The sequence below is a fragment of the Melanotaenia boesemani genome, chromosome 23 (assembly GCF_017639745.1).
Source record: "Melanotaenia boesemani isolate fMelBoe1 chromosome 23, fMelBoe1.pri, whole genome shotgun sequence".
NCBI lineage: Eukaryota > Metazoa > Chordata > Actinopteri > Atheriniformes > Melanotaeniidae > Melanotaenia > Melanotaenia boesemani.
Window position 1 is genome coordinate 1,992,337 of NC_055704.1, and position 21,415 is coordinate 2,013,751.

At 41.5% G+C, this 21,415-nt stretch overlaps 1 protein-coding gene across 1 annotated transcript; it reads left to right on the top strand.

The window, feature by feature from the left end:
* The first annotated feature begins 391 nt into the window (after window positions 1–391).
* Window positions 392–20,783, top strand: ttll12 (tubulin tyrosine ligase-like family, member 12). The gene is made up of 14 exons (XM_041977550.1): window positions 392–590; window positions 1,023–1,174; window positions 4,513–4,711; window positions 5,713–5,872; window positions 5,944–6,077; window positions 6,847–6,923; window positions 10,492–10,608; window positions 12,419–12,613; window positions 12,748–12,859; window positions 15,321–15,472; window positions 15,837–15,918; window positions 16,046–16,114; window positions 17,766–17,904; window positions 20,286–20,783. Exons 1-14 carry the CDS (start codon window positions 459–461, stop codon window positions 20,435–20,437), a joined length of 1,872 nt encoding a protein of 623 aa, XP_041833484.1. The 5' UTR covers window positions 392–458; the 3' UTR covers window positions 20,438–20,783.
* The last annotated feature ends 632 nt before the right edge of the window (window positions 20,784–21,415 follow it).

Genomic DNA, 21,415 nt, shown 5'->3' on the forward strand with positions numbered 1-21,415 from the left:
TTCTTGTGTATAATTATTTATTATTATTTTCCCTTTATTAATCCCACCTGGGAAATTCTTTCTCTGTATTTAACCCATCCTAGTTGCAGCAGGCTGCCAGATTCCTGCGCCCAGGGAGCCGTTGGGGGTTGGTGGAGTCGTAAAGGTTATTTCACGGCAAATAAATTCTCCCACTGGGACATTTAGTATCCACAGATACTATATTATGCCTGTATGTAATCGTGTTTAAAGAGTAAGTTGACATTTGAACGATAATTATTAAAGGTGTTGAGGCGCCTCCTTCCCTACAGCAGCACTGTACCAAGATGGCCGCCTAATTGGCACGTCGCTCTAGCGGCCTGCACCATTGGTTGCGGCTCGCGTCATTAAAACTCCCACAATGCACTGCGGCGTCAGCTGTAGACACACTTCCTGGTTGGGGCAGCTTGTTAACACGTGAAAACTATCTTGGGCCAGAAATGTCAGAAATCCTGAATGAATCGGAGGAAGAGGCGTTCCGGACCTTCGTGGGGCTCCATGCGGGGGCCCTCCGGTCCTCCGGGGTCCCCCAGATCTACTGGAGAAGCCTGTTCCACAAAATCACCAACGAGGTCTGAGTACGCTATCCTCCAGACACAGTGATGCAACCCCAGAAGTTCTTCTCATGGAACTTAGATCATTAAATAAAGATAGTGAAGTAAAATAAAATCTGCTTTCCTGCATTAAAATATGCAAATACACCGATAAAACTTTATTTGTTTTTCCGAGGAAACAGTCAGTCAGCCCAGGCATTTTTCACCTTTCTCTTTTTTTTTTTTTTTTTTTTTTTTTTTACAAATAAGCTGGATTTCTGATTGTAAGTGTTAGAAGAGGGAATTCGGGCTTTAAAAGACAGCATTCATACGCCAAATAAAGTTAGTAGATATCAGAATAAGTTAAAATACTCATTGTTACTAGAAGGTAACAGACATTTAACTGACGGGTTAAATGATGAAATCTCCTGATTTGACCATACTGATCAGGTTCCTTTTCTCTGGTCCTAGATATATGATGCTGGGGAGGTTTTTGGAATAATGCAGTTCCAACAAGAGGAAGAAAATAGAGAAGAGGAGAAGAAGATCAATCCTGGAGCTGTGATCAGCTGTAAAGTGGTGGTTACCAAGGAGAGTGGACTGAAGATGTCTGAGCCGACCAGGTGAGTTAACGTGGTTCTGATCTGAACCAGAACCATCTGGAAGGTTGTGATTCAAATTAAATCATTCATTAGTTATAAAATTCACGTTTAAAAATAATCCACTCACCCCACCTACATGAAATACTGCAAATTAAGAACAGAAAGAATTGAACAAATTCTATAAGTTACTAACCAAAATAGATACGTACCTTACCGTATATGTACCACAAACCAAATGGAATCTAGATTTAAATTTCAATGTTGCAGACCTCTGCCAAGCCATAGAGTCACTCACCTGAGAAAAGGCCCAACTACCCACCCAGTTACCAACCCCAGGCCAACACTCTTATGTACACTTCACTATCTCTTTACTTAATCAAGATATATCTTTTGTAGGATTCCTTGATGCTGGAAACCATTAGACATCAAGATAAGACAAATCCCTATAACAGTTTTTCTATACTAAATTTTCTCCATTGGTCACAGTCAGAGTTGGCTGTTAGTGTATTTAACATCCACCATGGTGTCATTTTTTTTGCCAGTGATTCTGGGAATTATCTGTTGAGTTAGAAGCTGTAATGGAAAAAATTATCCCTATCTCCCAATACTGAAGAATCTTTAAAAAATTCCTGGATCCAGACTGTGATCTGAATCATCCCCAAAATGTAATCACTCGTTCCTTATTCCATTTCTAACATTTCCTGAAAATTTCATGATAATCTGTTCATAACCTTTGGAGTTATGTTGCCAACAATCATTTCTGTCTTACATTTAACTTGACGAAGCCGCACACTGAACACACTTTGTGTTTCCTCACTGTGTTGTTTAGAGCAGTTGTTTCCAAACTAGTAATCACCGAGTCATCGCGTGGGGATGGGGGTTGCGAACAACAATGCATCTTATCTTGGTGGTCTTGGCTCAAAAGGTTTTGAAGCCACTGGTTTAGAGGATGGGAAGAATCATCCATCATGTCCAGCAGCTTGTGCAGCTTTCTTTTCTGGACAGTCAGCACCAGCGGCTCCAGAGTTATCCCCAGTACAGAACCAGAGTTATCCCCAGTACAGAACCAGAGTTATCCCCAGTACAGAACCAGAGTTATCCCCAGTACAGAACCAGAACCAGAGTATTCCCAGTACAGAACCAGAGTTATCCCCAGTACAGAACCAGAGTTATCCCCAGTACAGAACCAGAGTTATCCCCAGTACAGAACCAGAGTTATCCCCAGTACAGAACCAGAACCAGAGTATTCCCAGTACAGAACCAGAGTTATCCCCAGTACAGAACCAGAACCAGAGTATTCCCAGTACAGAACCAGAACCAGAGTTATCCCCAGTACAGAACCAGAACCAGAGTTATCCCCAGTACAGAACCAGAGTTATCCCCAGTACAGAACCAGAACCAGAGTATTCCCAGTACAGAACCAGAGTTATCCCCAGTACAGAACCAGAACCAGAGTATTCCCAGTACAGAACCAGAACCAGAGTATTCCCAGTACAGAACCAGAACCAGAGTTATCCCCAGTACAGAACCAGAGTTATCCCCAGTACAGAACCAGAACCAGAGTATTCCCAGTACAGAACCAGAACCAGAGTTATCCCCAGTACAGAACCAGAACCAGAGTTATCCCCAGCACAGAACCAGAGTTCTTCCCAGTACAGAACCAGAACCAGAGTATTCCCAGTACAGAACCAGAACCAGAGTTATCCCCAGTAAAGAACCAGAACCAGAGTTATCCCCAGCACAGAACCAGAGTTATCCCCAGTACAGAACCAGAACCAGAGTTATCCCCAGTACAGAACCAGAACCACAGTTATCCCCAGTACAGAACCAGAACCAGAGTTGCCCCCAGTACAGAACCAGAATCAGAGTATTCCCAGTACAGAACCAGAACCAGAGTTATCCCCAGTACAGAACCAGAGTTATCCCCACTACACAACCAGAACAAGAGTTATCCCCAGTACAGAACCAGAACCAGAGTTATCCCCAGTACAGAACCAGAGTTATCCCCACTACACAACCAGAACAAGAGTTATCCCCAGTACAGAACCAGAACCAGAGTTATCCCCAGTACAGAACCAGAGTTATCCCCACTACACAACCAGAACAAGAGTTATCCCCAGTACAGAACCAGAGTTATCCCCAGTACAGAACCAACCTTCTAGATCAGTTTGTTCAGTCTCTTTGAGTCTCTGGTTCTGGTTCTGCTGCTTCAACAGATGCTGCAAAGCTGATTACACTTTCCACAACAGCCTGATAGAAGATCTGAACCATCTTGGTTCAGACATTGAAGGATCTTAGCTTCCTCCAGAAGTAGAGTCTGTTCGTTCTTCTAGATGCTTCTTTGTTGTGTTTCCAGTCCAGTTTGTCATCCAGCTGAACTCTGAGGTTCTTTAATTCCTCCACCACCTCCACCTCTTCCCCCATGATGTAAACAGCGTTTTGTTTCCTCCTGAAGTCAATCTTCTGTTTTCTTTTGTCTGTGTTCTAGATTGTTTCTGCTTCATCTCACAAACTGACCAGTTCTCTGTACTCAGCTTCACTGATACTCCCCACAGCTGCAGAGTAATCAGAGTATTTCTGCAGATGACAGGACTCAGAGTTGTGTTGGAAGTCACAGGGCAGTGCTGAGCAGAATAGCTGACATGCAACCAGGGAAAGAAACAAACCAGAGAAGAAGAAGAGAATCAGGAAGGGAACAAAAAAGAACAAGACAAAGACCGATGGGTGCGTGCAAATGACGATATCCTGTGTGTGTGTGTGTGTGTGTGTGTGTGTCCGTCCAATTGTCAGCCAACCAGGTCAGTTGAAATGGCAGAAAAAAGAAAAATGACATATCAGTAATTTTGTACTGCTCCAAAACTCCAAGTAAGTAGAAAAAGTGAGCAGAAAGATCCAGTAAAATCAAGGCATTGTGATATAGAGATGTCCATCAGAAAGGAATGACATGCTTTTGAAAATGTTTCCTAGTGGTTTCATCAGGCAAAGTCAAGTCAGCTCATCGGTTTTTCACAAAGTTGATCAATTTAAATGGATGGTTAAATATTTTATTTATAAATCTGCAGTTACACGTTATAATTTAAACACAAAAGGGCTGGACATGTTTAAGTTGCCATATTTTGTGGTATAGTTGTAGTATCTTGTATTTTCACAACTTAGCGTTCCTGAGCAGCTGTTGATGGTGTGAGTCATGGAGCTCGGGGGAGATCTAGCAGGTGTTAAAGCTGGTTTGTGTTTCATGAAAACTTCTTTCTGTTTGTGAAAATGGAACAAGGATCAGTCTTTTTATTTTTTTGTTGATCTACACCACATTAAACCAGGTCCTGTAATAGATACGAGTGCTCTCTCTTACATTCCTGCAGTGTTTTCCTGGTGGATCACGCCTGGACGTACCGGGTGGAAAACGCCCGGCAGCAGCTGGAGCAGATCCCCGGACTGCTGCCCAGAATGGCCGCCCTCATGGGGGAGGATTTCCACGGTGAGGTCCCAAGTCCCGACATGGTGGACTTGATTTTGGAGCGCATGTGGAAGTACAACCAGACTTATCATCTCTCTCAAGGGGTAGGTTAGAGAGCACCACCCGCCCTCTGGTCACATGGTTTTCCTGGTGTACAGTGCCTTGAAAAAGTATTCATACGCTGGCACCCACCTTCTACAATATATTAGAAATAAAAGAAAAACAAAAAATACCTTCAGATATGAACCTAACCAATATTACTCTATTAAAACCAGGAAAAGACCCGACACTTCCATCCAGTTACCGTCCAGTTTCATTAATAAATGTAGATCTTAAAATAATCAGCAAAGCTTTGGCCAGAAGGATAGAAAAAAAATAACCCCTCTAATAATACATCCTGACCAAACAGGCTTTATTAAAGGTCGGCATTCCTCTGCTAACAAGCCGTAGGAAGGTTTCTGGTGTGTTCATGTGCAGGTGTAACAGTTAGTTGTCTGGTGATAGTTTGGGTTGAAGGGTGGTTTCCTTTTAGCTGTGGTGTTTTTGTCTCCTCTTTCTTCTTTCTTCTTTCCCTTTTGCTTCTTTTTGCTGTCTTTCTTCTTTTTCTGTCACCTCCAGTCAGGTCCAGCAAGATTACATAGATTCCATGATTCAAAGTAAATAATTAAATAAATAAATCAGGTTATCAAGAGGAGCCTTACCCATAAGTCTCCTCTTCGCAAAGCAAATTTTTTTGGCACAATACAGCAACCAGAATATCATTCTGCTGCTATGATGCTGGACAGGACAGGGGTTGAATACAAATGCACATACGCTTTTCAGATTCGTATTTGTTTACACTTTTGAAACCATGCGTCATTTTTGTTCCACCTCACAATTATGTGCTATTTTATGTTGGTCATATAAAATCTAAACAAAATATATTCCATTTTGTGATTGTAAGGTCACAAAATGTGAAAACGGGGCATGAATACTTTTTCAAGGCACTGTAGATGATGATGAGATGATCTCTGTTTTAAAAGTAAATCATTAGTAGTGAAAATATCAGCAGGAGATGATGGACGTGAAGCCTGAAGATGAATAAAGAGTTTGTTTTCGTGCCCAGTCAGCAGAGGAGAAGGTTCCAGTCTGGTACATCATGGATGAATTTGGCTCCCAGGTGCAGCACTCAGATCACCCAAGCTGCTGCATGGCTCCCTTCTACTACACCCAGGACCAGCTGGCCTACACGGTGCTGTGGCCTCTGCAAGACCTGCTGGAAGGAGGTGAGAACATCCACACAGAATCCTCTCAGAAATGCTAAAGTAAACATTTCAACCTACGACCATTTCCACAGACGAAGTTACTCGGGATTATGCATATGGAGAGACAAACCCCCTGGTGAGGCGATGCCGTCTGTTACCATGGATACCAGATGAACTGGATGGGGTGAGCAGCATCGTTGCAGAGCCCCAGGACTCATATTACGAGGTGAGAAATGAAACTGGGAAGAATGGAAACATGATGATGTGCAGAACAAGAAGATGTCTGAGGTGGGTCTGAGAGACCGGGATGGAGGTTGATCTGAACCAAGTCGGGCAGATAAGGACGGGCGAGATGATGGATGGCCTAGAAGGTATACAGAAGGATTGTCAAATTGATACAGTGTTAAACCGGAAGCCAGTGTAGCTGCTGCAGAACAGGGGTGATGTGGTGGACGGAGGGAGTGAAAATTAATATTATATTTGTGGAAGATATTACTCAGGGGAAGGAGGTAGATGATAACAAGAAGGGAACCCATGACCGATCCCTGGGGCACACCAGTGGTAATTCAGGAGGGTAGGGAAGTGAATGACTGTACATCTCTAGAAGTTTTCACTCCTCAGTGAATATGTGACGATTATTCCACTCCACCACTCGAGCGAGCCGCAGCAAAACCGGACAGGAAGTTCAGACTAGTTCATTTTTCAAAATCAAGACATTTGCAGAGCAGTGACACGTTTCCTGAGTACAGTTTCACTCTTATTATAGTCCCTAAATGTGCCCTTATAAAGACTTGATGGTCATATGGATCCATTCACACAATATAATTTACATTTGTAACATGGGACTTTTATTTTGGCGGTTTGCCGCTATGATGTAGCGCAAACTGGTTTACTGTTGGTCTGTCATTAATCTGGCATATTCTGTCAGTGTGTGTCATTAAATCAGCTGTTTACTGTCTGATATTAAACTGGCTATTTCCTCTCAATGTCTCCAGGCCGTCGCTCAGGAGAACAAGGAGCGCTTTCCTCTGGAAGTCCATCCGGTCATTTTTCCTAAAGATAAAATCCTGAAGTAAGTCTGAGCTCGGTTGTTCCTGTCATGAACGTTTTCAGGTGAAGACCTAGAAATCTGGACTCTATATAAAATATTATTACATTAAAAGATTAAATATTGGATAATTTAAAGAAAATAATCTACAGGAAAGGTAGAAAGTTTCATTCTTGAGATTAACCTTAATGATCACTCAGGACCAGTGTTGTTCACGTTACTTTAAAAATGTAATTAATTATAGTTACTTAAGTAGTTACTTCTTGCAAAAAGGTAACTGATTAAGTAACAGAGTTACGGCATTATACGAGTAATTTACTCAGAATTGAAATTTAAAATCATCAAATATGTTCCCTTTAACATAAATTCATCTGCATAATAATCCATAATAAACCTGAATATTAGACCAGACTAAGGAATGAAACGGAAACTTAAAGGAATAAATTATTAACAGAAAAACCAACACTAATCTCAGGCTGCTGAATGTGGTGGCTGCGCTTCTCCTGATTGCCTCTGCGTGTTTGGCTGTGCTCTGCAACTTAACCAAGTTAACCAAGAAATGTGCTTTTGAGCTCATGTGTAGGGTTACGGTATCATGTTGTAGTTTCTCTTCTGCGGAAACTTCTGAAATCCAGAAACAGATAAATACAAACTGACCAATCACAAGGGAGTTCTTCCGTGTAGCCGCTGCAGGTGTGGGTGCCCATCAGGTAAGGAAGAGGTGCACATCAAGCCTCCGCAGACCTACACGAAGCATGCAGTGGTGACGCCGTATCCGACCTTATGCAGACGACACGCTATAACAAATCCAGCGTAAGCCCCCGCTCAGACGGCTTCAGACGGAAGATTTATAGTTTACAGCGTTAAGTATTGAGTGAATTTGTTGGTACAAGAAATAATTCTGGGACAACTTCTGGCTCAAACATATGATGCTGCTTGCACCCTGTCACAACAAAACAAGGCAGCTCTTCTTCTACTCAAAAATTAGATCTATTCTTTGGTTTCAACTGTATCACTCCACCTTCTCAACACTACAGCGGTAGCACGATATAATCACAACATCAGTGACATTCAGAACAAAATGAATCTCATCTTAGTAACGTGCTGTCAGTAACGTTTTATCGTTAGTAACGTTAACAACAGAAAGTAATTAGATTACCCATTACTGAGAAAAGTAATGGCTATTTTAACGCCGTCATCACTGCTCAGGACACATGGACGTTTATAGGTCAGTTTGATTTTTAATTAATTTATTTTGGATAAAATCTGTTTTCCTCTCTGAGGATGCTGCTGTCCATGGTGCAGGAGCAGTGGAGCACAGAGTCCAGGATCCAGTGGAAGTACTGGGACCGAGCCTGGTCCTGTGGGCATCCCCTGACAGGAAGTCCAGGCTTCAGCTCCAGGATCCCCCGAAATAAAAAGCTTTAATCCTGTATGAAGTTTGGAGGTGTGAAAACAGGAGTCAGTAGTGAGCGGCTCCCTGATTCCTGCCTGTGAGGTTAGACTGGATAACATCTCTGTGGGATCTCCTCTTCATCCCGGGAACTCTGGAAGTCATAGGGACCAATCTAGGTTACATTTTTTTCTTATCAGAGAATAAAACCTTTCTCTGTTGCAGAGTTCAAACAGGCACGTTTGTGGTGTTTGAGGCAACTTAGTATATGAAGATGTTTTCTGTGCTGTGGCCCTTCTCATTTTGTGGTTATTGGGCTACAGTTGGCAGTAAAGATGGATTTATCCTCGTGCGGCGTCTGCGTCCGGTTGATGATGGCGTAGTTGATGCTGGTGAGTTTGCTCTCGCACTCGAACGTAGGGGGTACGTGTTGTTTTTGGTGTTGTGTTGCAGTTTCTCCTCCTAACCTGAAGGTGGCAGCAGGGGTGGGATCAGCCGGTAAACTCACCAGGTCGTAGTTCTTTTGATGGTATGCGTTTTCTGTTTTCAGACAACACTGGCATCCAGTATGGTTCAGTGTCTTTATTAGCAGGAAGAAAACGTGTCGATCCTGCCAAGTTAAAGACAGAACACCTTTTTCTTTTTTTAAAATCACACGAAAGCCTGATTTGGACTTTTAAAGCTCCACTACTGAACTTGGTCAGGTTTTTCCAGTGAGTCCCCTCTAATGACTTTCCATCATGTCTCTTCTCTCAGATCTCTACTGTAAGCTCTTCTTACAACCTAGTTCTAAGTAGAGCTTGTGCAACGTAATTTCTCCCTTGTCTCTGGAGTTTATATTATAAGCATTATATCACTGAAAACCATTTAGATAAATCAATAAATTAATAAATATAGTGAGAGAAATTATGAACAGGTTCTTCTGAGAAACAAGTCAGGGAAGCTCTCCGCTCTAATAAAGAAGCTGACAGGTGGTAGAAAGGATTTATACCTAAGCTGTGCAGGGACGGATCTAGAAAAGTTTAGATGGGGGCCAGGCAGGGACACTGTCCAGGAAAAGGGGGGCACAAATGAGATTAATTTTTTTTAGGGTCTTGATTTTATGTAATATTAAATAGATTATTACAATTAAAGTTAATGTAAAAAATGTGAAGAAAACCCAAGTGATCATTGGCTCTTTCTGTTGATATAATACAGTAAAAACAGGCAGATTTCAGGCATTAATGGTGGTTAATCATGATAAATTAATTTGTAAGCTGTGATTAATCTGATTAAAAATTGTAATTAATTGACAACACTTATTGAAATGTAAATGTATTTTAAAGCTTTACAGGAATTTTAAGAACATTTCTCTAATAATAATAATACATTTTATTTGTATTGCACACTAAAATCTAACGACATCTCAAGGTGCTCCTAAAATAACAATATTAAAAGTGGGAATCAATTTACAGTTAAGAACATAGCAGCCTAAAAGTCGGCTACAGGTATGTTTGTCAAAGGCAGCACGGAGCAGGAGGGCCATAAGGGAGTCGGACATCCTGATTGATTCAGGCTGCAGGGAGGAGAAGGCACGGTCACCCATGGCTGACAGCCTGGTGCGGGGGGCAGTGAGAAGGTTGTGAAGGGAATGGAGGACCGGAGTGATGTGGTGAGATTTCCGGGTTTTGCTGAGGACATGCGCAGCACTATTCTGGACATACTGCAGCCTCTGGATGGTTTTGGAAGGGAGTCCTGCCAGTAGAGGGGGTGTGGACCACTCTCTCAGCATCTGGTTTGGAGAAGGTTTGAGTTTGGGGTTGTTCTTCAGGTGGTAGAAGGAAACTCGACAGATGGGCCGAATCAAACGTGACACAAAGGATGGTGAGAAGTGAGGACAGGAGGATGGTTGTCATTAGTGATGTAGGGGATCCCAGTATATTTTCTGTCTGCTTGTTTCAATGTTGTAGTTTTGTCACATGTCTGATGTTTATCTGTTTATTGTTGATGATCTTTATGTAATGAATTATCTTAATGTCTTCATCCAGACATCACTGAGTATTTTATTATAATGTAGAAGTTTCATAATTGGACCAGTTTGAGTCCAGTTGGGTTATGGTCATTACCTTCCCTTCCCACCATCTGGTTCTGTTTATTCTCCTTTGTTATGTCATTATTTCATTTATCATTATTTACTCTTTCTGTTTATTTTCATTTCAGAGTGTTCTCAGAAATGTCCCAAGTAACAGACAACCTGACACATTCCCGCTTCCAGCTGACACAAGACGAGCAGGAGGCGGACGTTGCTTGGAGTTACAACCACATCAAAGATTACAGGTGAGTCCAGGTGAGTTGGGTTTTTAATCAGTTTTATTTCTGTTAGTCAAGAAGTTGTTAAATAGTAAATGTTTATCAGAACAGAATCATTTAATCGTGGTTTTATGGGATAATAAATCTGGATAGTTATGTTTTAACTATGGTGAGATTTAATGGTGAGATGTTTAAGGACAACGGAGATTTACAGTGAGTGAATAAAAAAAACTAAATTAAATTAATCAGAGTTTCCTAATAGAAGTAAGACATTTTGGTGAAACAGCTGATGTCAGTAATCATCGCCGACCTGACTTTGTGTTCATCATATTCCAGTTTGGTTTGTATGTTCATGAATGCATCATGGGTTCCAGCAGCAGGACAGCAAGCCCTGCAGGAAGCTGCGGACTTTCAGCTATCCGATGAGCCAGAAGATTTTGCAATTTCTATCATTTTCTTTGACCGACCAACATCTGTTGTTTGCGTATTAGCCCACGGGTAATACTAATGATACTCACGACTAATAATACTCAGACATGGGGCGACTCAGACAGGCCAGAACTGAACACACCACGCTTTATTTCCATAGACTGTATATAAAAGATGGACGAAGCCTCCGTGACGTCACTCGTAGGTTTCTGAAGAGCTGAATTGAAGCTCATTGGGCGGTTCCACCGTCGCCATCTTGGCAGCGTCACGTGTGTTGTCATTCCTGGAAAATCCAAAAATGGGCAAAGAGGTGGAGCTGAGAGGGAGACTGTGATGGTGGGGATGGATGATTGACACCCGTCAAACTCTGAGCTGCCTGTAGCTAAGAGCTAACCGGGAGCTAAGGGTAGCTAAGCAGCAAACGGAGGTAGGTGGGCTAAAGCTAAGGCACATTGTTAGCCAGCTAAAAACTGTGGTTGTGCTACACTCTCCCTTCTTTATGCGGATATTGGATACCTGTCAATCAAAAGGACACGCCCCCAATTATGCTAAATTTCAAGATTAAATAACATCCTAAACAATGTTAAAAAAATTCACCCCCCCTCACAGTTGTCAAGATGTATATATATGCATATATGTGTATATATATATATATATATATATTATATGTGTATATGTAAATGTCACACTTTTAGTAGTTTTACAACTGAGATTCTGGACTTTCTGTGGATACCACACGTTTATAGTTACATTTACAGACCTGACGTTACACCAGTAAAACGAGATGTTAACCCTTTAACTCCCGGTAGCGGAGGCTGCAGGTGTAGAGGTGAAGCTAAACAGTCAAGCTAAGAATGCAAAGTTAATTTATAGGCCAGAAATCTGGATAATGAAGCAGTGAAGGTGCATGGATGGAAGTTATTGTGCATATTGTGAATATTTCTCTCTCCTCACCATCTAGAAGCTGTGAGATTCTCATCCTGCTTTCTGTCTGTTCACCTGATGCTGATATTCATCACATATTGTTCCTTCTGTGTTTAGAAGGAAGCAGCTTCACAGCTTTAAATCCATCCTGCTGACTTTTTACCTTGTTATTCACAGTGTATGTTGGTTACACGTAAAGAGGGTTTTGGTTCAGAGCTTTAAGGCTGCTTGTAGATGCTGAACAACAAAGATCAATTTTTGTTAAAAAAAAAAAAGAACAACAAAAGGGCAGATAGGACAAGTTTAGGTACTAGATTGTTGTTATATTCACTTCTGGGTAATTGTTTTCTTAGCTAGTACCCAGAAGTGTGTCATAAAACTGAATTTAAAGGATTGTTTGAGAAATGCTCTGAACTTCTATTATAAGCAACCAACAACAATAAGACAAATTTTCATTTGAGAATATTTCTGGCTTCTCTGGCAGGAAGCTGAGTGAGGAGCAACCTCATTTAATGCTGAATCAGTTTCCCTGTGAGAGCATCGTAACCGTGAAGGACTGTCTGGCTGCTGTGGCTCGCAGAGTGAAAGGCGGTCCCTCCCCCGACTGGCTTCCAGAGACCTTTAACCTGCAGACCGAGCTGCCGCAGTTCATCAAGTATTACAGGCTGAGACAGGATAGGTTGGAGTCGTTCTTCCTGAGAGTCATTCATGTTGTTAACTTTCTGATTAATAAACTGAATCAATGTACAACATCCACAGTCTCTGCCGCTATGTTTTCAGGAAGTGGTTTACAGGTTTTCTCCTTTTTTTCAGGGGAGAAGACAACCACTGGATCTGTAAGCCCTGGAATTTGGCTCGTGGACTGGACACACACATCACCAACAATCTGGACTACATAATCAGACAGAGAGAGAGCACACCAAAGGTATCTGCCCAAAGAAGTCTGATGTACCCAAAGAGACCTGGTGGACCCAGACAGGTGTGGTAGATCTGAACAAATCTGGTAGATCCAAACAAGTCTGGTAGATCCGAACAAGTCTGGTAGATTCAGTGGTGCAAGCAATTCCAGCAGTTTGCGTTCTTTCTTCTTTTCACATGCCTTTGAACAACCATTAAAAAAAATCCACCTTATAGTAGGGTTGTCATGATGGTAAAATTTAAAACTCGATACCAATACTAAGGATGTTGCCCAATACAATATTTAATACTATAGTGAGGAAAAGGAGATTATTCTTTTAGTCAGAACACCACAAAAATAACAACACAATTCAAACAATACAACAAAAATATATTAATACATTAAATACATACATACATACAAACATGAAAATATATTAATAGTTTAAAATAAATGCAATATTTTAAAGCTCTATTAGTTCGTGAAGAGATAGTCTTGAACAGTTTTGCCAGTTAGCTCACTGTACTGGAACAAAACCACGGCGCCGAGGGAACGCAGCGTCCACGATGTGACGCTCTAACCATTCTAGTTCTTATTTTAAGGCAGTTTAAACTGAATTATGGTACTAGGCAACTTCCAACAGCCATTCCATTTTTAAAGGCTTAATTTTATTGTTCTGATATTATAATTCCAAAATGAAATATTAATGTATTTGATTTTATTGTATTTGCTCCACATTTCTGATAAATGAATATATTCTGGGCGTTATCAAACATAAAGACATGTCTAAACTTACAGGATTAATTACTTTAATACATGTTGCTAAAGCAAAAGGAGCAGTAAAGTATTTTTATTACAAAACTTATTAATAAAATATATTACAGTAAGTAAAGTAAAAAACTTTACAGTATCTGATGGCAGATCTACTCTGAGATCTGAAGAGAGTCCTGAATGGCGTGACTGAATGTCTGACCGAACAACTCTGGGACTCGTCACCAGGGTTCGAATAATGGGGGAGCTAAGGGGAGCTTGGCTCCCCTAAAGACACTCGGCTGACACTCTAAGCCCTAAAAATACTCCAACTTCAGGTTACATATAATTTTTCCATAAGGTTCCAGATGTTTGTTAAAAAGAATAGCATCAATTTGTCAGTGTTTTCTGTTTATTCAGTTATTTAATTGAATAATTAAATCTTCCAAAAGACGAAGGGGATCCCTTCAGTTTCTTCAGCACAGTGGACAGCAGCACTGTTAGCGATGCTTCTTTTTCTGGTTGTTAAAAGAACTTTCTGCCCCGTTTTTATTTAAACAAGCTGCATTCAGTAGTTAGCAGGTTTTTGGCAGTAACCATATTTTTGACTGCACTATGTGTATTAATGTGTATGCGTATGCACGTGACTGAGGTGCACGTCTGAAAATGAGGCTCCCCCAAAAGCGGCGTAATTCGAGCCCTGCTCGTCACGTTGATCAGAGAACATCAGACATCAGATTCAGTGGAGGAAAGTGATGTTCTCACCTGTACATGAGTTTCATGCAAATCGTTGCTGCTGCATTTAAAATCACGTACTTATTGTGTTTGTAGCACAAACCCTTTTACTTGAATTCTCAGGTGTTCCACCTCACCTGCTCTCTCATCATCCATCTCAAGATTCAAGGTCTTTATTAGCATCATGCAGCATAAATAAATTTTAAGGAGTCTCTCAGCTTAGCACACATAAATAAATAAAAAAAATAATATTTAAAATATGTAAAAGATATAAAAACACCTCTATATTTACAGAAAATGAGACTTCACAGCAGACATGTTTACAGGTGGATAAAATGCATCCTAGTGCAGGGACGGAGGTCTGAATCTTAACGTGTGGACGGTTGGGTGCATGTGTGTGAGTACTGTAGGAGGGGTATGTGTTGAACTACGGGGGGCTGTTGCTTTCACAGCTTTTGTGTGTTTACATTATAAAATGTAAATACAGCCAAATCACATTTCTGCCATTTCTGCAAACAGTATAAACAATATAACTAAACAACATAACTGCCAACATGCCGGCTCTATTGTTCAAAGAAATTCCTGGATCCAGGCGGTGATCCGGTTTACATCCAAAATCTAATCACTTGTTCCTTTATTCCATTTTGGAGATTTCCTGCAAATTTAATCGGAGTCCATCTATTACTTTATGAGTTTTCAGTTATGTTGCAAACACAGAGACAGACAGACATAAATATAGAGGAAACACTGAGAGGTTTGGGGTCTGATCTGCTGCTTTTCCATCTGAGATATTAGCAGAATGCTGAAGCCTCTAAGCCGAAGGTTTGGCTAGCTCCTTTACACCAACTCCATGAAAATGAGGATTTTCTGTTTATGCCCCAGATGTCAAACGAGAAATCAGCAGCTGTTCATATTGGTCAGTCTGTTAAAAATGATTATCGTCAACATAATGAATTTGGCTAACTTAGTTGACCTATCTTTAAACTTTGGTGTGTGTTTTCAGGTGGTGTGTAAGTACATTGATGATCCGGTGCTGTTCAGACGAGAGGACATAGGAATGGTGAAGTTTGACATCCGCTACATGCTGATGTTACGATCTGTGCAGCCTCTGCGTCTCTACACCTACAACGTATTCTGGCTTCGCTTTGCTAACAGGTAATCGGTGCGTAAACAACCTTGATTTATGATAAATAGATAAATTAAGAAATACTGAATAATTTTCTGGAATGTTGAAAAAGTGTACACTAAAATCTTTTGTTTCTCACCACACACACACACATATGTGTGTGTGTGTGGTGAGAAACAAAAGATTGGCCTGACATGTATTAATTTAGCTAGTAATAGACAAATGTACCATAGGGTAACGTTAACTGAGTTACTTTATTTATTGAGTAATGCATTAGAGTATTAGTTACTGACAAACGTAACGCTGCTCAGGACCTTTCATTTCTCTGCAGGACTGACGTCTAAACTGCTTTAAATCAAATTATTCTTGATTTAATCTGTTTCTTTCATTCAGACCTTTTTCTTTGGATCATTTTGATGATTACCAAAAACACTTCACGGTGATGAACTATGCAGAAGGAGCGGAGCTCAAACAGGTACCTTGTTCTTGTCACTTTCCATTTTTATAATCAGCCTGTGGTCTGGGTTGGTTGGAAAGAACTGAAATAATTTTTTTAGGTCTTTTCTTGCTTCTGCGGATTGATTTTGAATCACTGTATGTAGGTCCACTACGACGAGTTTATCCCCATGTTTGAGAAGCAGTACCCAGATTATCCATGGAAAGAGGTGGAAGTAAGTAGAAACTTGATCCTTTCTTTTTTTTTTTTTTATTGCACTTATGTGCAATATTAAAACAACACATCAACCAAAGTTACAACACCATGGAGTTGTAACCAAACATGTTGTTTTCTCATGCAGAATAAAATCAGAATATCATGCAGAATCATGCAGAACAAACAGTTTATCTGGTTTTCTCAACAGCATGGCCTCTGTCATAGATCCTGGATTTGCTCATGCAGGCAAATTCTCCAGCTAGAGCATGCATGTTACCATGTTACCCAGCACGGCCGTTTTAAAAGGGATGTTTATTAACTGTGACCAACAAATCTCCACAATTGCAGCTATTTAGCTTGTTTTCTGAGGAAGGATGGAATTGAGAAGCTAAAAAAGATGCCAGTTGGTAGCAGTTGCCTCCCAGGCTGAATTAGCGGCGGATTGTGGGAACTGCTAGCAGCAACCAGGAACTGCCCAGAACACCAGGAACCAGCCCAAACTCGGGGAACCGCCCAGAACACCGGATCAGGAAGGCTGGATGGGCAGGGCTGAGTCCCTTCTGAGGTCTCCAGGACAGAGGAGACTGCAGAAAGAGCTGGAGAACTAAATGTTTTCCAAATCTCTGTTTGACACTTGCTCCAAGGCAGTGATGGGACCAGGATCGACGACTCATGACAGACGGTCTGCAGACTCAAGGGCCATTATGAAGAAGGGAGACCACCTGGACCCTGATGGAGGAGATGATAGGGAGCTCCAAAAAGAAAAAATGAAAACATTTAACTTGAAGCACTCAGACAGCGCAGACATCTGTCAAGCCATTATATTCATATATATATATATATATATACACACACACACACACACACTACCGTTCAAAAGTTTGGGGTCACTTTGCCATGGGATTCAATAGAGAAGTGGCCCCAAACTTTTGAACGGTAGTGTATATATATATATTTATTTTTTTTTTATTTTTTTGCCAAAAACTGTGAGCATTATCTTTAAGTTAGAAGCTCTTATGGCAAAATGATCCCCGTAGTAAAGAATCCTTTTAAAAATTCCTGGATCTAGGCGGTGATCTTGATTACTCTGAAAATCTAATCACTTGTTCATTATTCCTTTTCTGAGATTTCCTGAAAATTCCATTAAAATCCATCCATAAGTTTTTGAGTCAGGTTGCAAACGAACAGACAAACTAACGGCACAGAACACATGACGGCCGCCTCGGTGGAGGTGAGTAAACCTCAACAGCTAGCAAGAAGAAAACTGTTCCAGGCGACCTGGAAGCAACAAAAGCAGGTCACCAGTTATCAGAAGATAAACAGACAGGGTTCTTCTACACTGTTCATGTTCATCCTAAAGGGTTGTGTGATGCTCCTGAAGCAAAGCATGCTGGTTAAAAATCCTGGTACGAGAGCATCACCATGTCACACGACCTAAAAGCCTCGCAGAACCAAGCCGCCCATATTTCTTGTTTTTCTATTGAAATTCAAGCAGTTCAGTCTCATTGTTTTCAGAAATAACACGATAGAACAAAAAACCTGTTCAGGTCTACCAGACCTTCGTGGGTCGATCAGTCCTCCTTGGGCCCACCAAGACCAAGTTTTAATCTGTAAAACTATTTACCAAGAGATTAAACTGTGTTTAGCATTAACCTGTCCTCTTCTTTTAGGCAGACCTGTTTGGAGTTTTTAAGGAGCTCTTCCAGGTGGCTTCTTCTCGACCAGCTCCTTATGGAATATGTCCCTATGAGCCATCCCGGGCAATCTATGCTGTGGACCTGATGCTGAAGTGGAGCAGAGACCAAAATGGTGAGCATTTTTTCTCAAGTTTTAGATTCATCAGTATACAACATTCTGGCTTTGTCAAACAATGAAATAGTCTAGAAAAAAAAAGACTCGTAAGGCCGAAAAGAAAAATCCAAATTATTTCACCACCAGCCTTCTTTAGACTGGTGTGTAATTCCAACTAGGGCCGATTTGTTTTTAGGTGTCCGTCCATCCGTCTGTCTTTTCAGGAGTTACTGCCACGACAACCTTATGGTCACTTCAGTTGGCTGATTTAACAATAGAGGTGGGAGCACAGCTCACTCGGACTCAATGGCCCCCTGCCTCACCCGGGACAAGCTCTGCCGGAGATGGGAGTTGAAACTCTTTCTGACAGGGGACTCCGCCAAACGTTCCCAGCAGACCCTCACAACATGCTTGGGTCTGCCAGGCCTGACCGGCATCCTCCCCCACCATCTGAGCCAACTCACCACCAGGTGGTGATCAGGTGACAGCTCCGCCCCTCTCTTCACCCGAGTGTCCAAAACAAGCGGCCGCAAGTCCAATGATATGACTACAAAGTCGATCATCAAACTGCGGCCTAGAGTGTCCTGGTGCCAAGTGCACATGTGGACACTCTTATGTCTGAACAAGGTGTTCGTTATGGACAGCACCTTCTCGGTGCCTCTCACTGGGAGCATCTCCACACCTCTTGAGGACAGTGGTTCAAGAGCCTAAGCTGTGCGTCGAGCCTTAACTGCTCAACCTAACACACCAGCGCAGGCTCTGAAGATCCGACCACCAGGGTCCCCGCCTTGGGCCGCTGCCCAGCTAACACTGCACCCAACCCATACGGCCCCTCCTACAGGTGGTGAACCTATGGGAGGTTTTTAGGTATATTTCATTATTATTTTGTCTGTTTTATGCACTCCTGGAAGGCTCCTAATACACTGCAGCACTTTCCAGTTGTGATTTTATGTGTTGTCTCGTTTATTTGTTTTTACCTTCTTTGTATAACTGTTGTGAAGCACTGTGACTACCATTTGGTTATGAACTGTAATTTACCTAAAATCAGAAGACAGTTTAAGTTTAATAAAACATGTTACAAGTTAGTGGTTTGCCTCCTGTTGTCACTTGCTCTGGTTAGTATTCTGGTTCGTACCAGTTCATACTGGAAGCCAGTTTTATTTCTGTTCTGATCTGCTGTGGGTTTAAACAGCTTAACATTGGGAACGCGGTGCAGCAGGAAACTGAGAGGGGACCTTTTTCACTGCTGCACCACTAAACCTGCAGTAGGGCAGCTGTTGTTGGGGAAGTTGAGCGGTGGAGAAAGTTCAGAAAGTGAAGAATTGCACTTTCCACAACAAACTTACACAAGAGCTTAAGAAGTAGAGTCTGCTCTGTTCCTTCTTCTAGATGCTTCTGTGTTGCACTTCCAGTCCAGTCTGTTGTTTAGCTGAACTCCGAGGTACTTGTTTTCCTCCACCACCTCTCACCGGATGCAAACACTGTTTTTGTTTAGTTCTGTTCCTCTTGAAGTCATCACTCAGCTCTTTAGTTTGTGTTCAAGTCGTTCAGATAACTTATTGATGTTAATAAAACCTACAAAGAATCTTGGATCCATTTAAGACCGTGATACGATCCTGCAATGACATGGATTCCACTTGTTCAGCGGATCTGGTTCTTTCAGTCACTTGTGGCCATAGTGAGGGTAGGAACGTAGATCGACCGGTAAATCGAAAGCTTTGCCTTTTAGCTCAGCTTCTTCTTCACCACGACAGACCGATGCAGAGTCCGATTCACTGCAGACGCTGCAGGACCTCATCCCCAACCCGGAGAAAACACTCCACCCACATTCCTAGGACTACTTTACTCATTCCTGAGATCATTCCTAGGATTACTTTACTTATTCCTAAGATTAATTTAATCATTCCTGGGAATGCTTTAGTCATTCCTAGATGAACTGGGCTGCTATTCTCTGGTTTTTACTGAACATACTGTGGTTTTCTTTTAGGGGGAAATAACCATTTACATTTTCTGCTGTGTTCCAGGTGAAGTTAATCTGACACAGTGACACATAATTCTGATACTTCTATAGTTTGTATTAATCACAATGTCTCAGCTTTGTTTTGGGACCAAAATTTTACATACAGCCCTTGTAGTTGTGAAGAAGTGCTTATTTGAGTATGTCAATTCATACAGGAGGCAGAAAAAATAGACCCAGTTATTAGGAGGTTTACATGTTTATATACATCTGATGTTTTTATCTGTTCGGTTATGTTCAGCCTTTTGCTTCAGCTGTGGTTTTATAAATAAAGTTGGTATGGTTCAGTGTAATTACAGATCCTCACCATCACCTTAGAACATTATTTAATGACATTTAATTAACATAACTCTGTTTTCATTTGTTTTTTACCTGGGGTCAGGTGAACGGGTCATGCAGCCTCAAATCTTGGAGCTGAACTTCAGTCCTGACTGTTCCCGGGCCTGCTTCTACCATCCTGCCTTTTACAACCACGTCTTCCAGACTCTCTTCCTGGACCAGCCTGAGGACTGTCCGGTCACACGGATAGCATAATAAACTCCAACCTTCATCCTTCCACTCTGTTTGGTCATTTCTAGTTAATCTTGAATCCAAAAGTTGTTTTTAAAGCTGATGCCAAACAACTTTGTACAAGTCGAAAGACTTGATAAAGTAAATCTGTATCATAAATGTTTCTGTCATAGGATGTATTCGCATGTTCATTTGGCATGTTTTACGCTGGATGACCTTCCGGATGCAACCCTCTACATTTATCTGGGCTTGGGACCCTTGGGGATGCAGATACCGGGGATTAATTGATTTTTCTTCTGTCAAGTCTGACAAAGGCTGAAATTGCGACGTGTCTATTTTTACCATCAGTCAGTAACTCCACATATATCTCGAAAAAACAAACTTTGTTTTCTCGAGAAAACGAGCTAAATTATCCCGTTCTCACGAGAGATCGTTAAAGGCCGTGTCCATGTCTGTGATTGGTCAGACGCTGCAAACTCCGCCCCTTTCAGCATGCCGAGCTCAAGATGGAAAACCCTGAATTAAATTACTGAGCTGACAACCAGCTTCGTTCGTGTCGCTGGATCCTGAATGTCTGGGTAAGTCGACCCAGGTAACGGAGAGGTATCCGGGGTTGGTTACACTTCGTCCTACTGGCCTCAGCACCCAGACGCAAAATCCACCCACATCATGGAAACATGCCACTTTTCTCCAAGCAGAAAGAAATGGGAGTTTGGATGTTGTGTACAAACAGGGTTTAAAGTTTTGGATTCACAACATGGAAATATTTAATACGTCTCCAGCTTTTTTAAACTGTTTAAAAGAGGAACCAATAAAGTAAAACTGACAATTTAACTTCCTCTGCAGACAGTAAATGTATGAACACAGAAGACTTTCTCGTTACAGGCGAAGCGCAGAAATCAATAGAAAAAACGTCAACTTTGGTACATTTGGTCACAGCTGGTAATTCTACCCATTTTTAAATCAATATTGAGATGCATCAATAACAAAAATCAGTCATTG

What these genes read in the sequence shown, in the direction of transcription:
- ttll12 (XM_041977550.1), top strand. Translation starts at nt 459, where the DNA reads ATGTCAGAAATCCTGAATGAATCGGAGGAAGAGGCGTTCCGGACCTTC. An exon ending in AAGGAGCGGAGCTCAAACAG is followed by an intron (nt 15,919 to 16,045) that starts GTACCTTGTTCT and finishes CACTGTATGTAG; the next exon opens with GTCCACTACGACGAGTTTAT. An exon ending in GTGGAGCAGAGACCAAAATG is followed by an intron (nt 17,905 to 20,285) that starts GTGAGCATTTTT and finishes ACCTGGGGTCAG; the next exon opens with GTGAACGGGTCATGCAGCCT.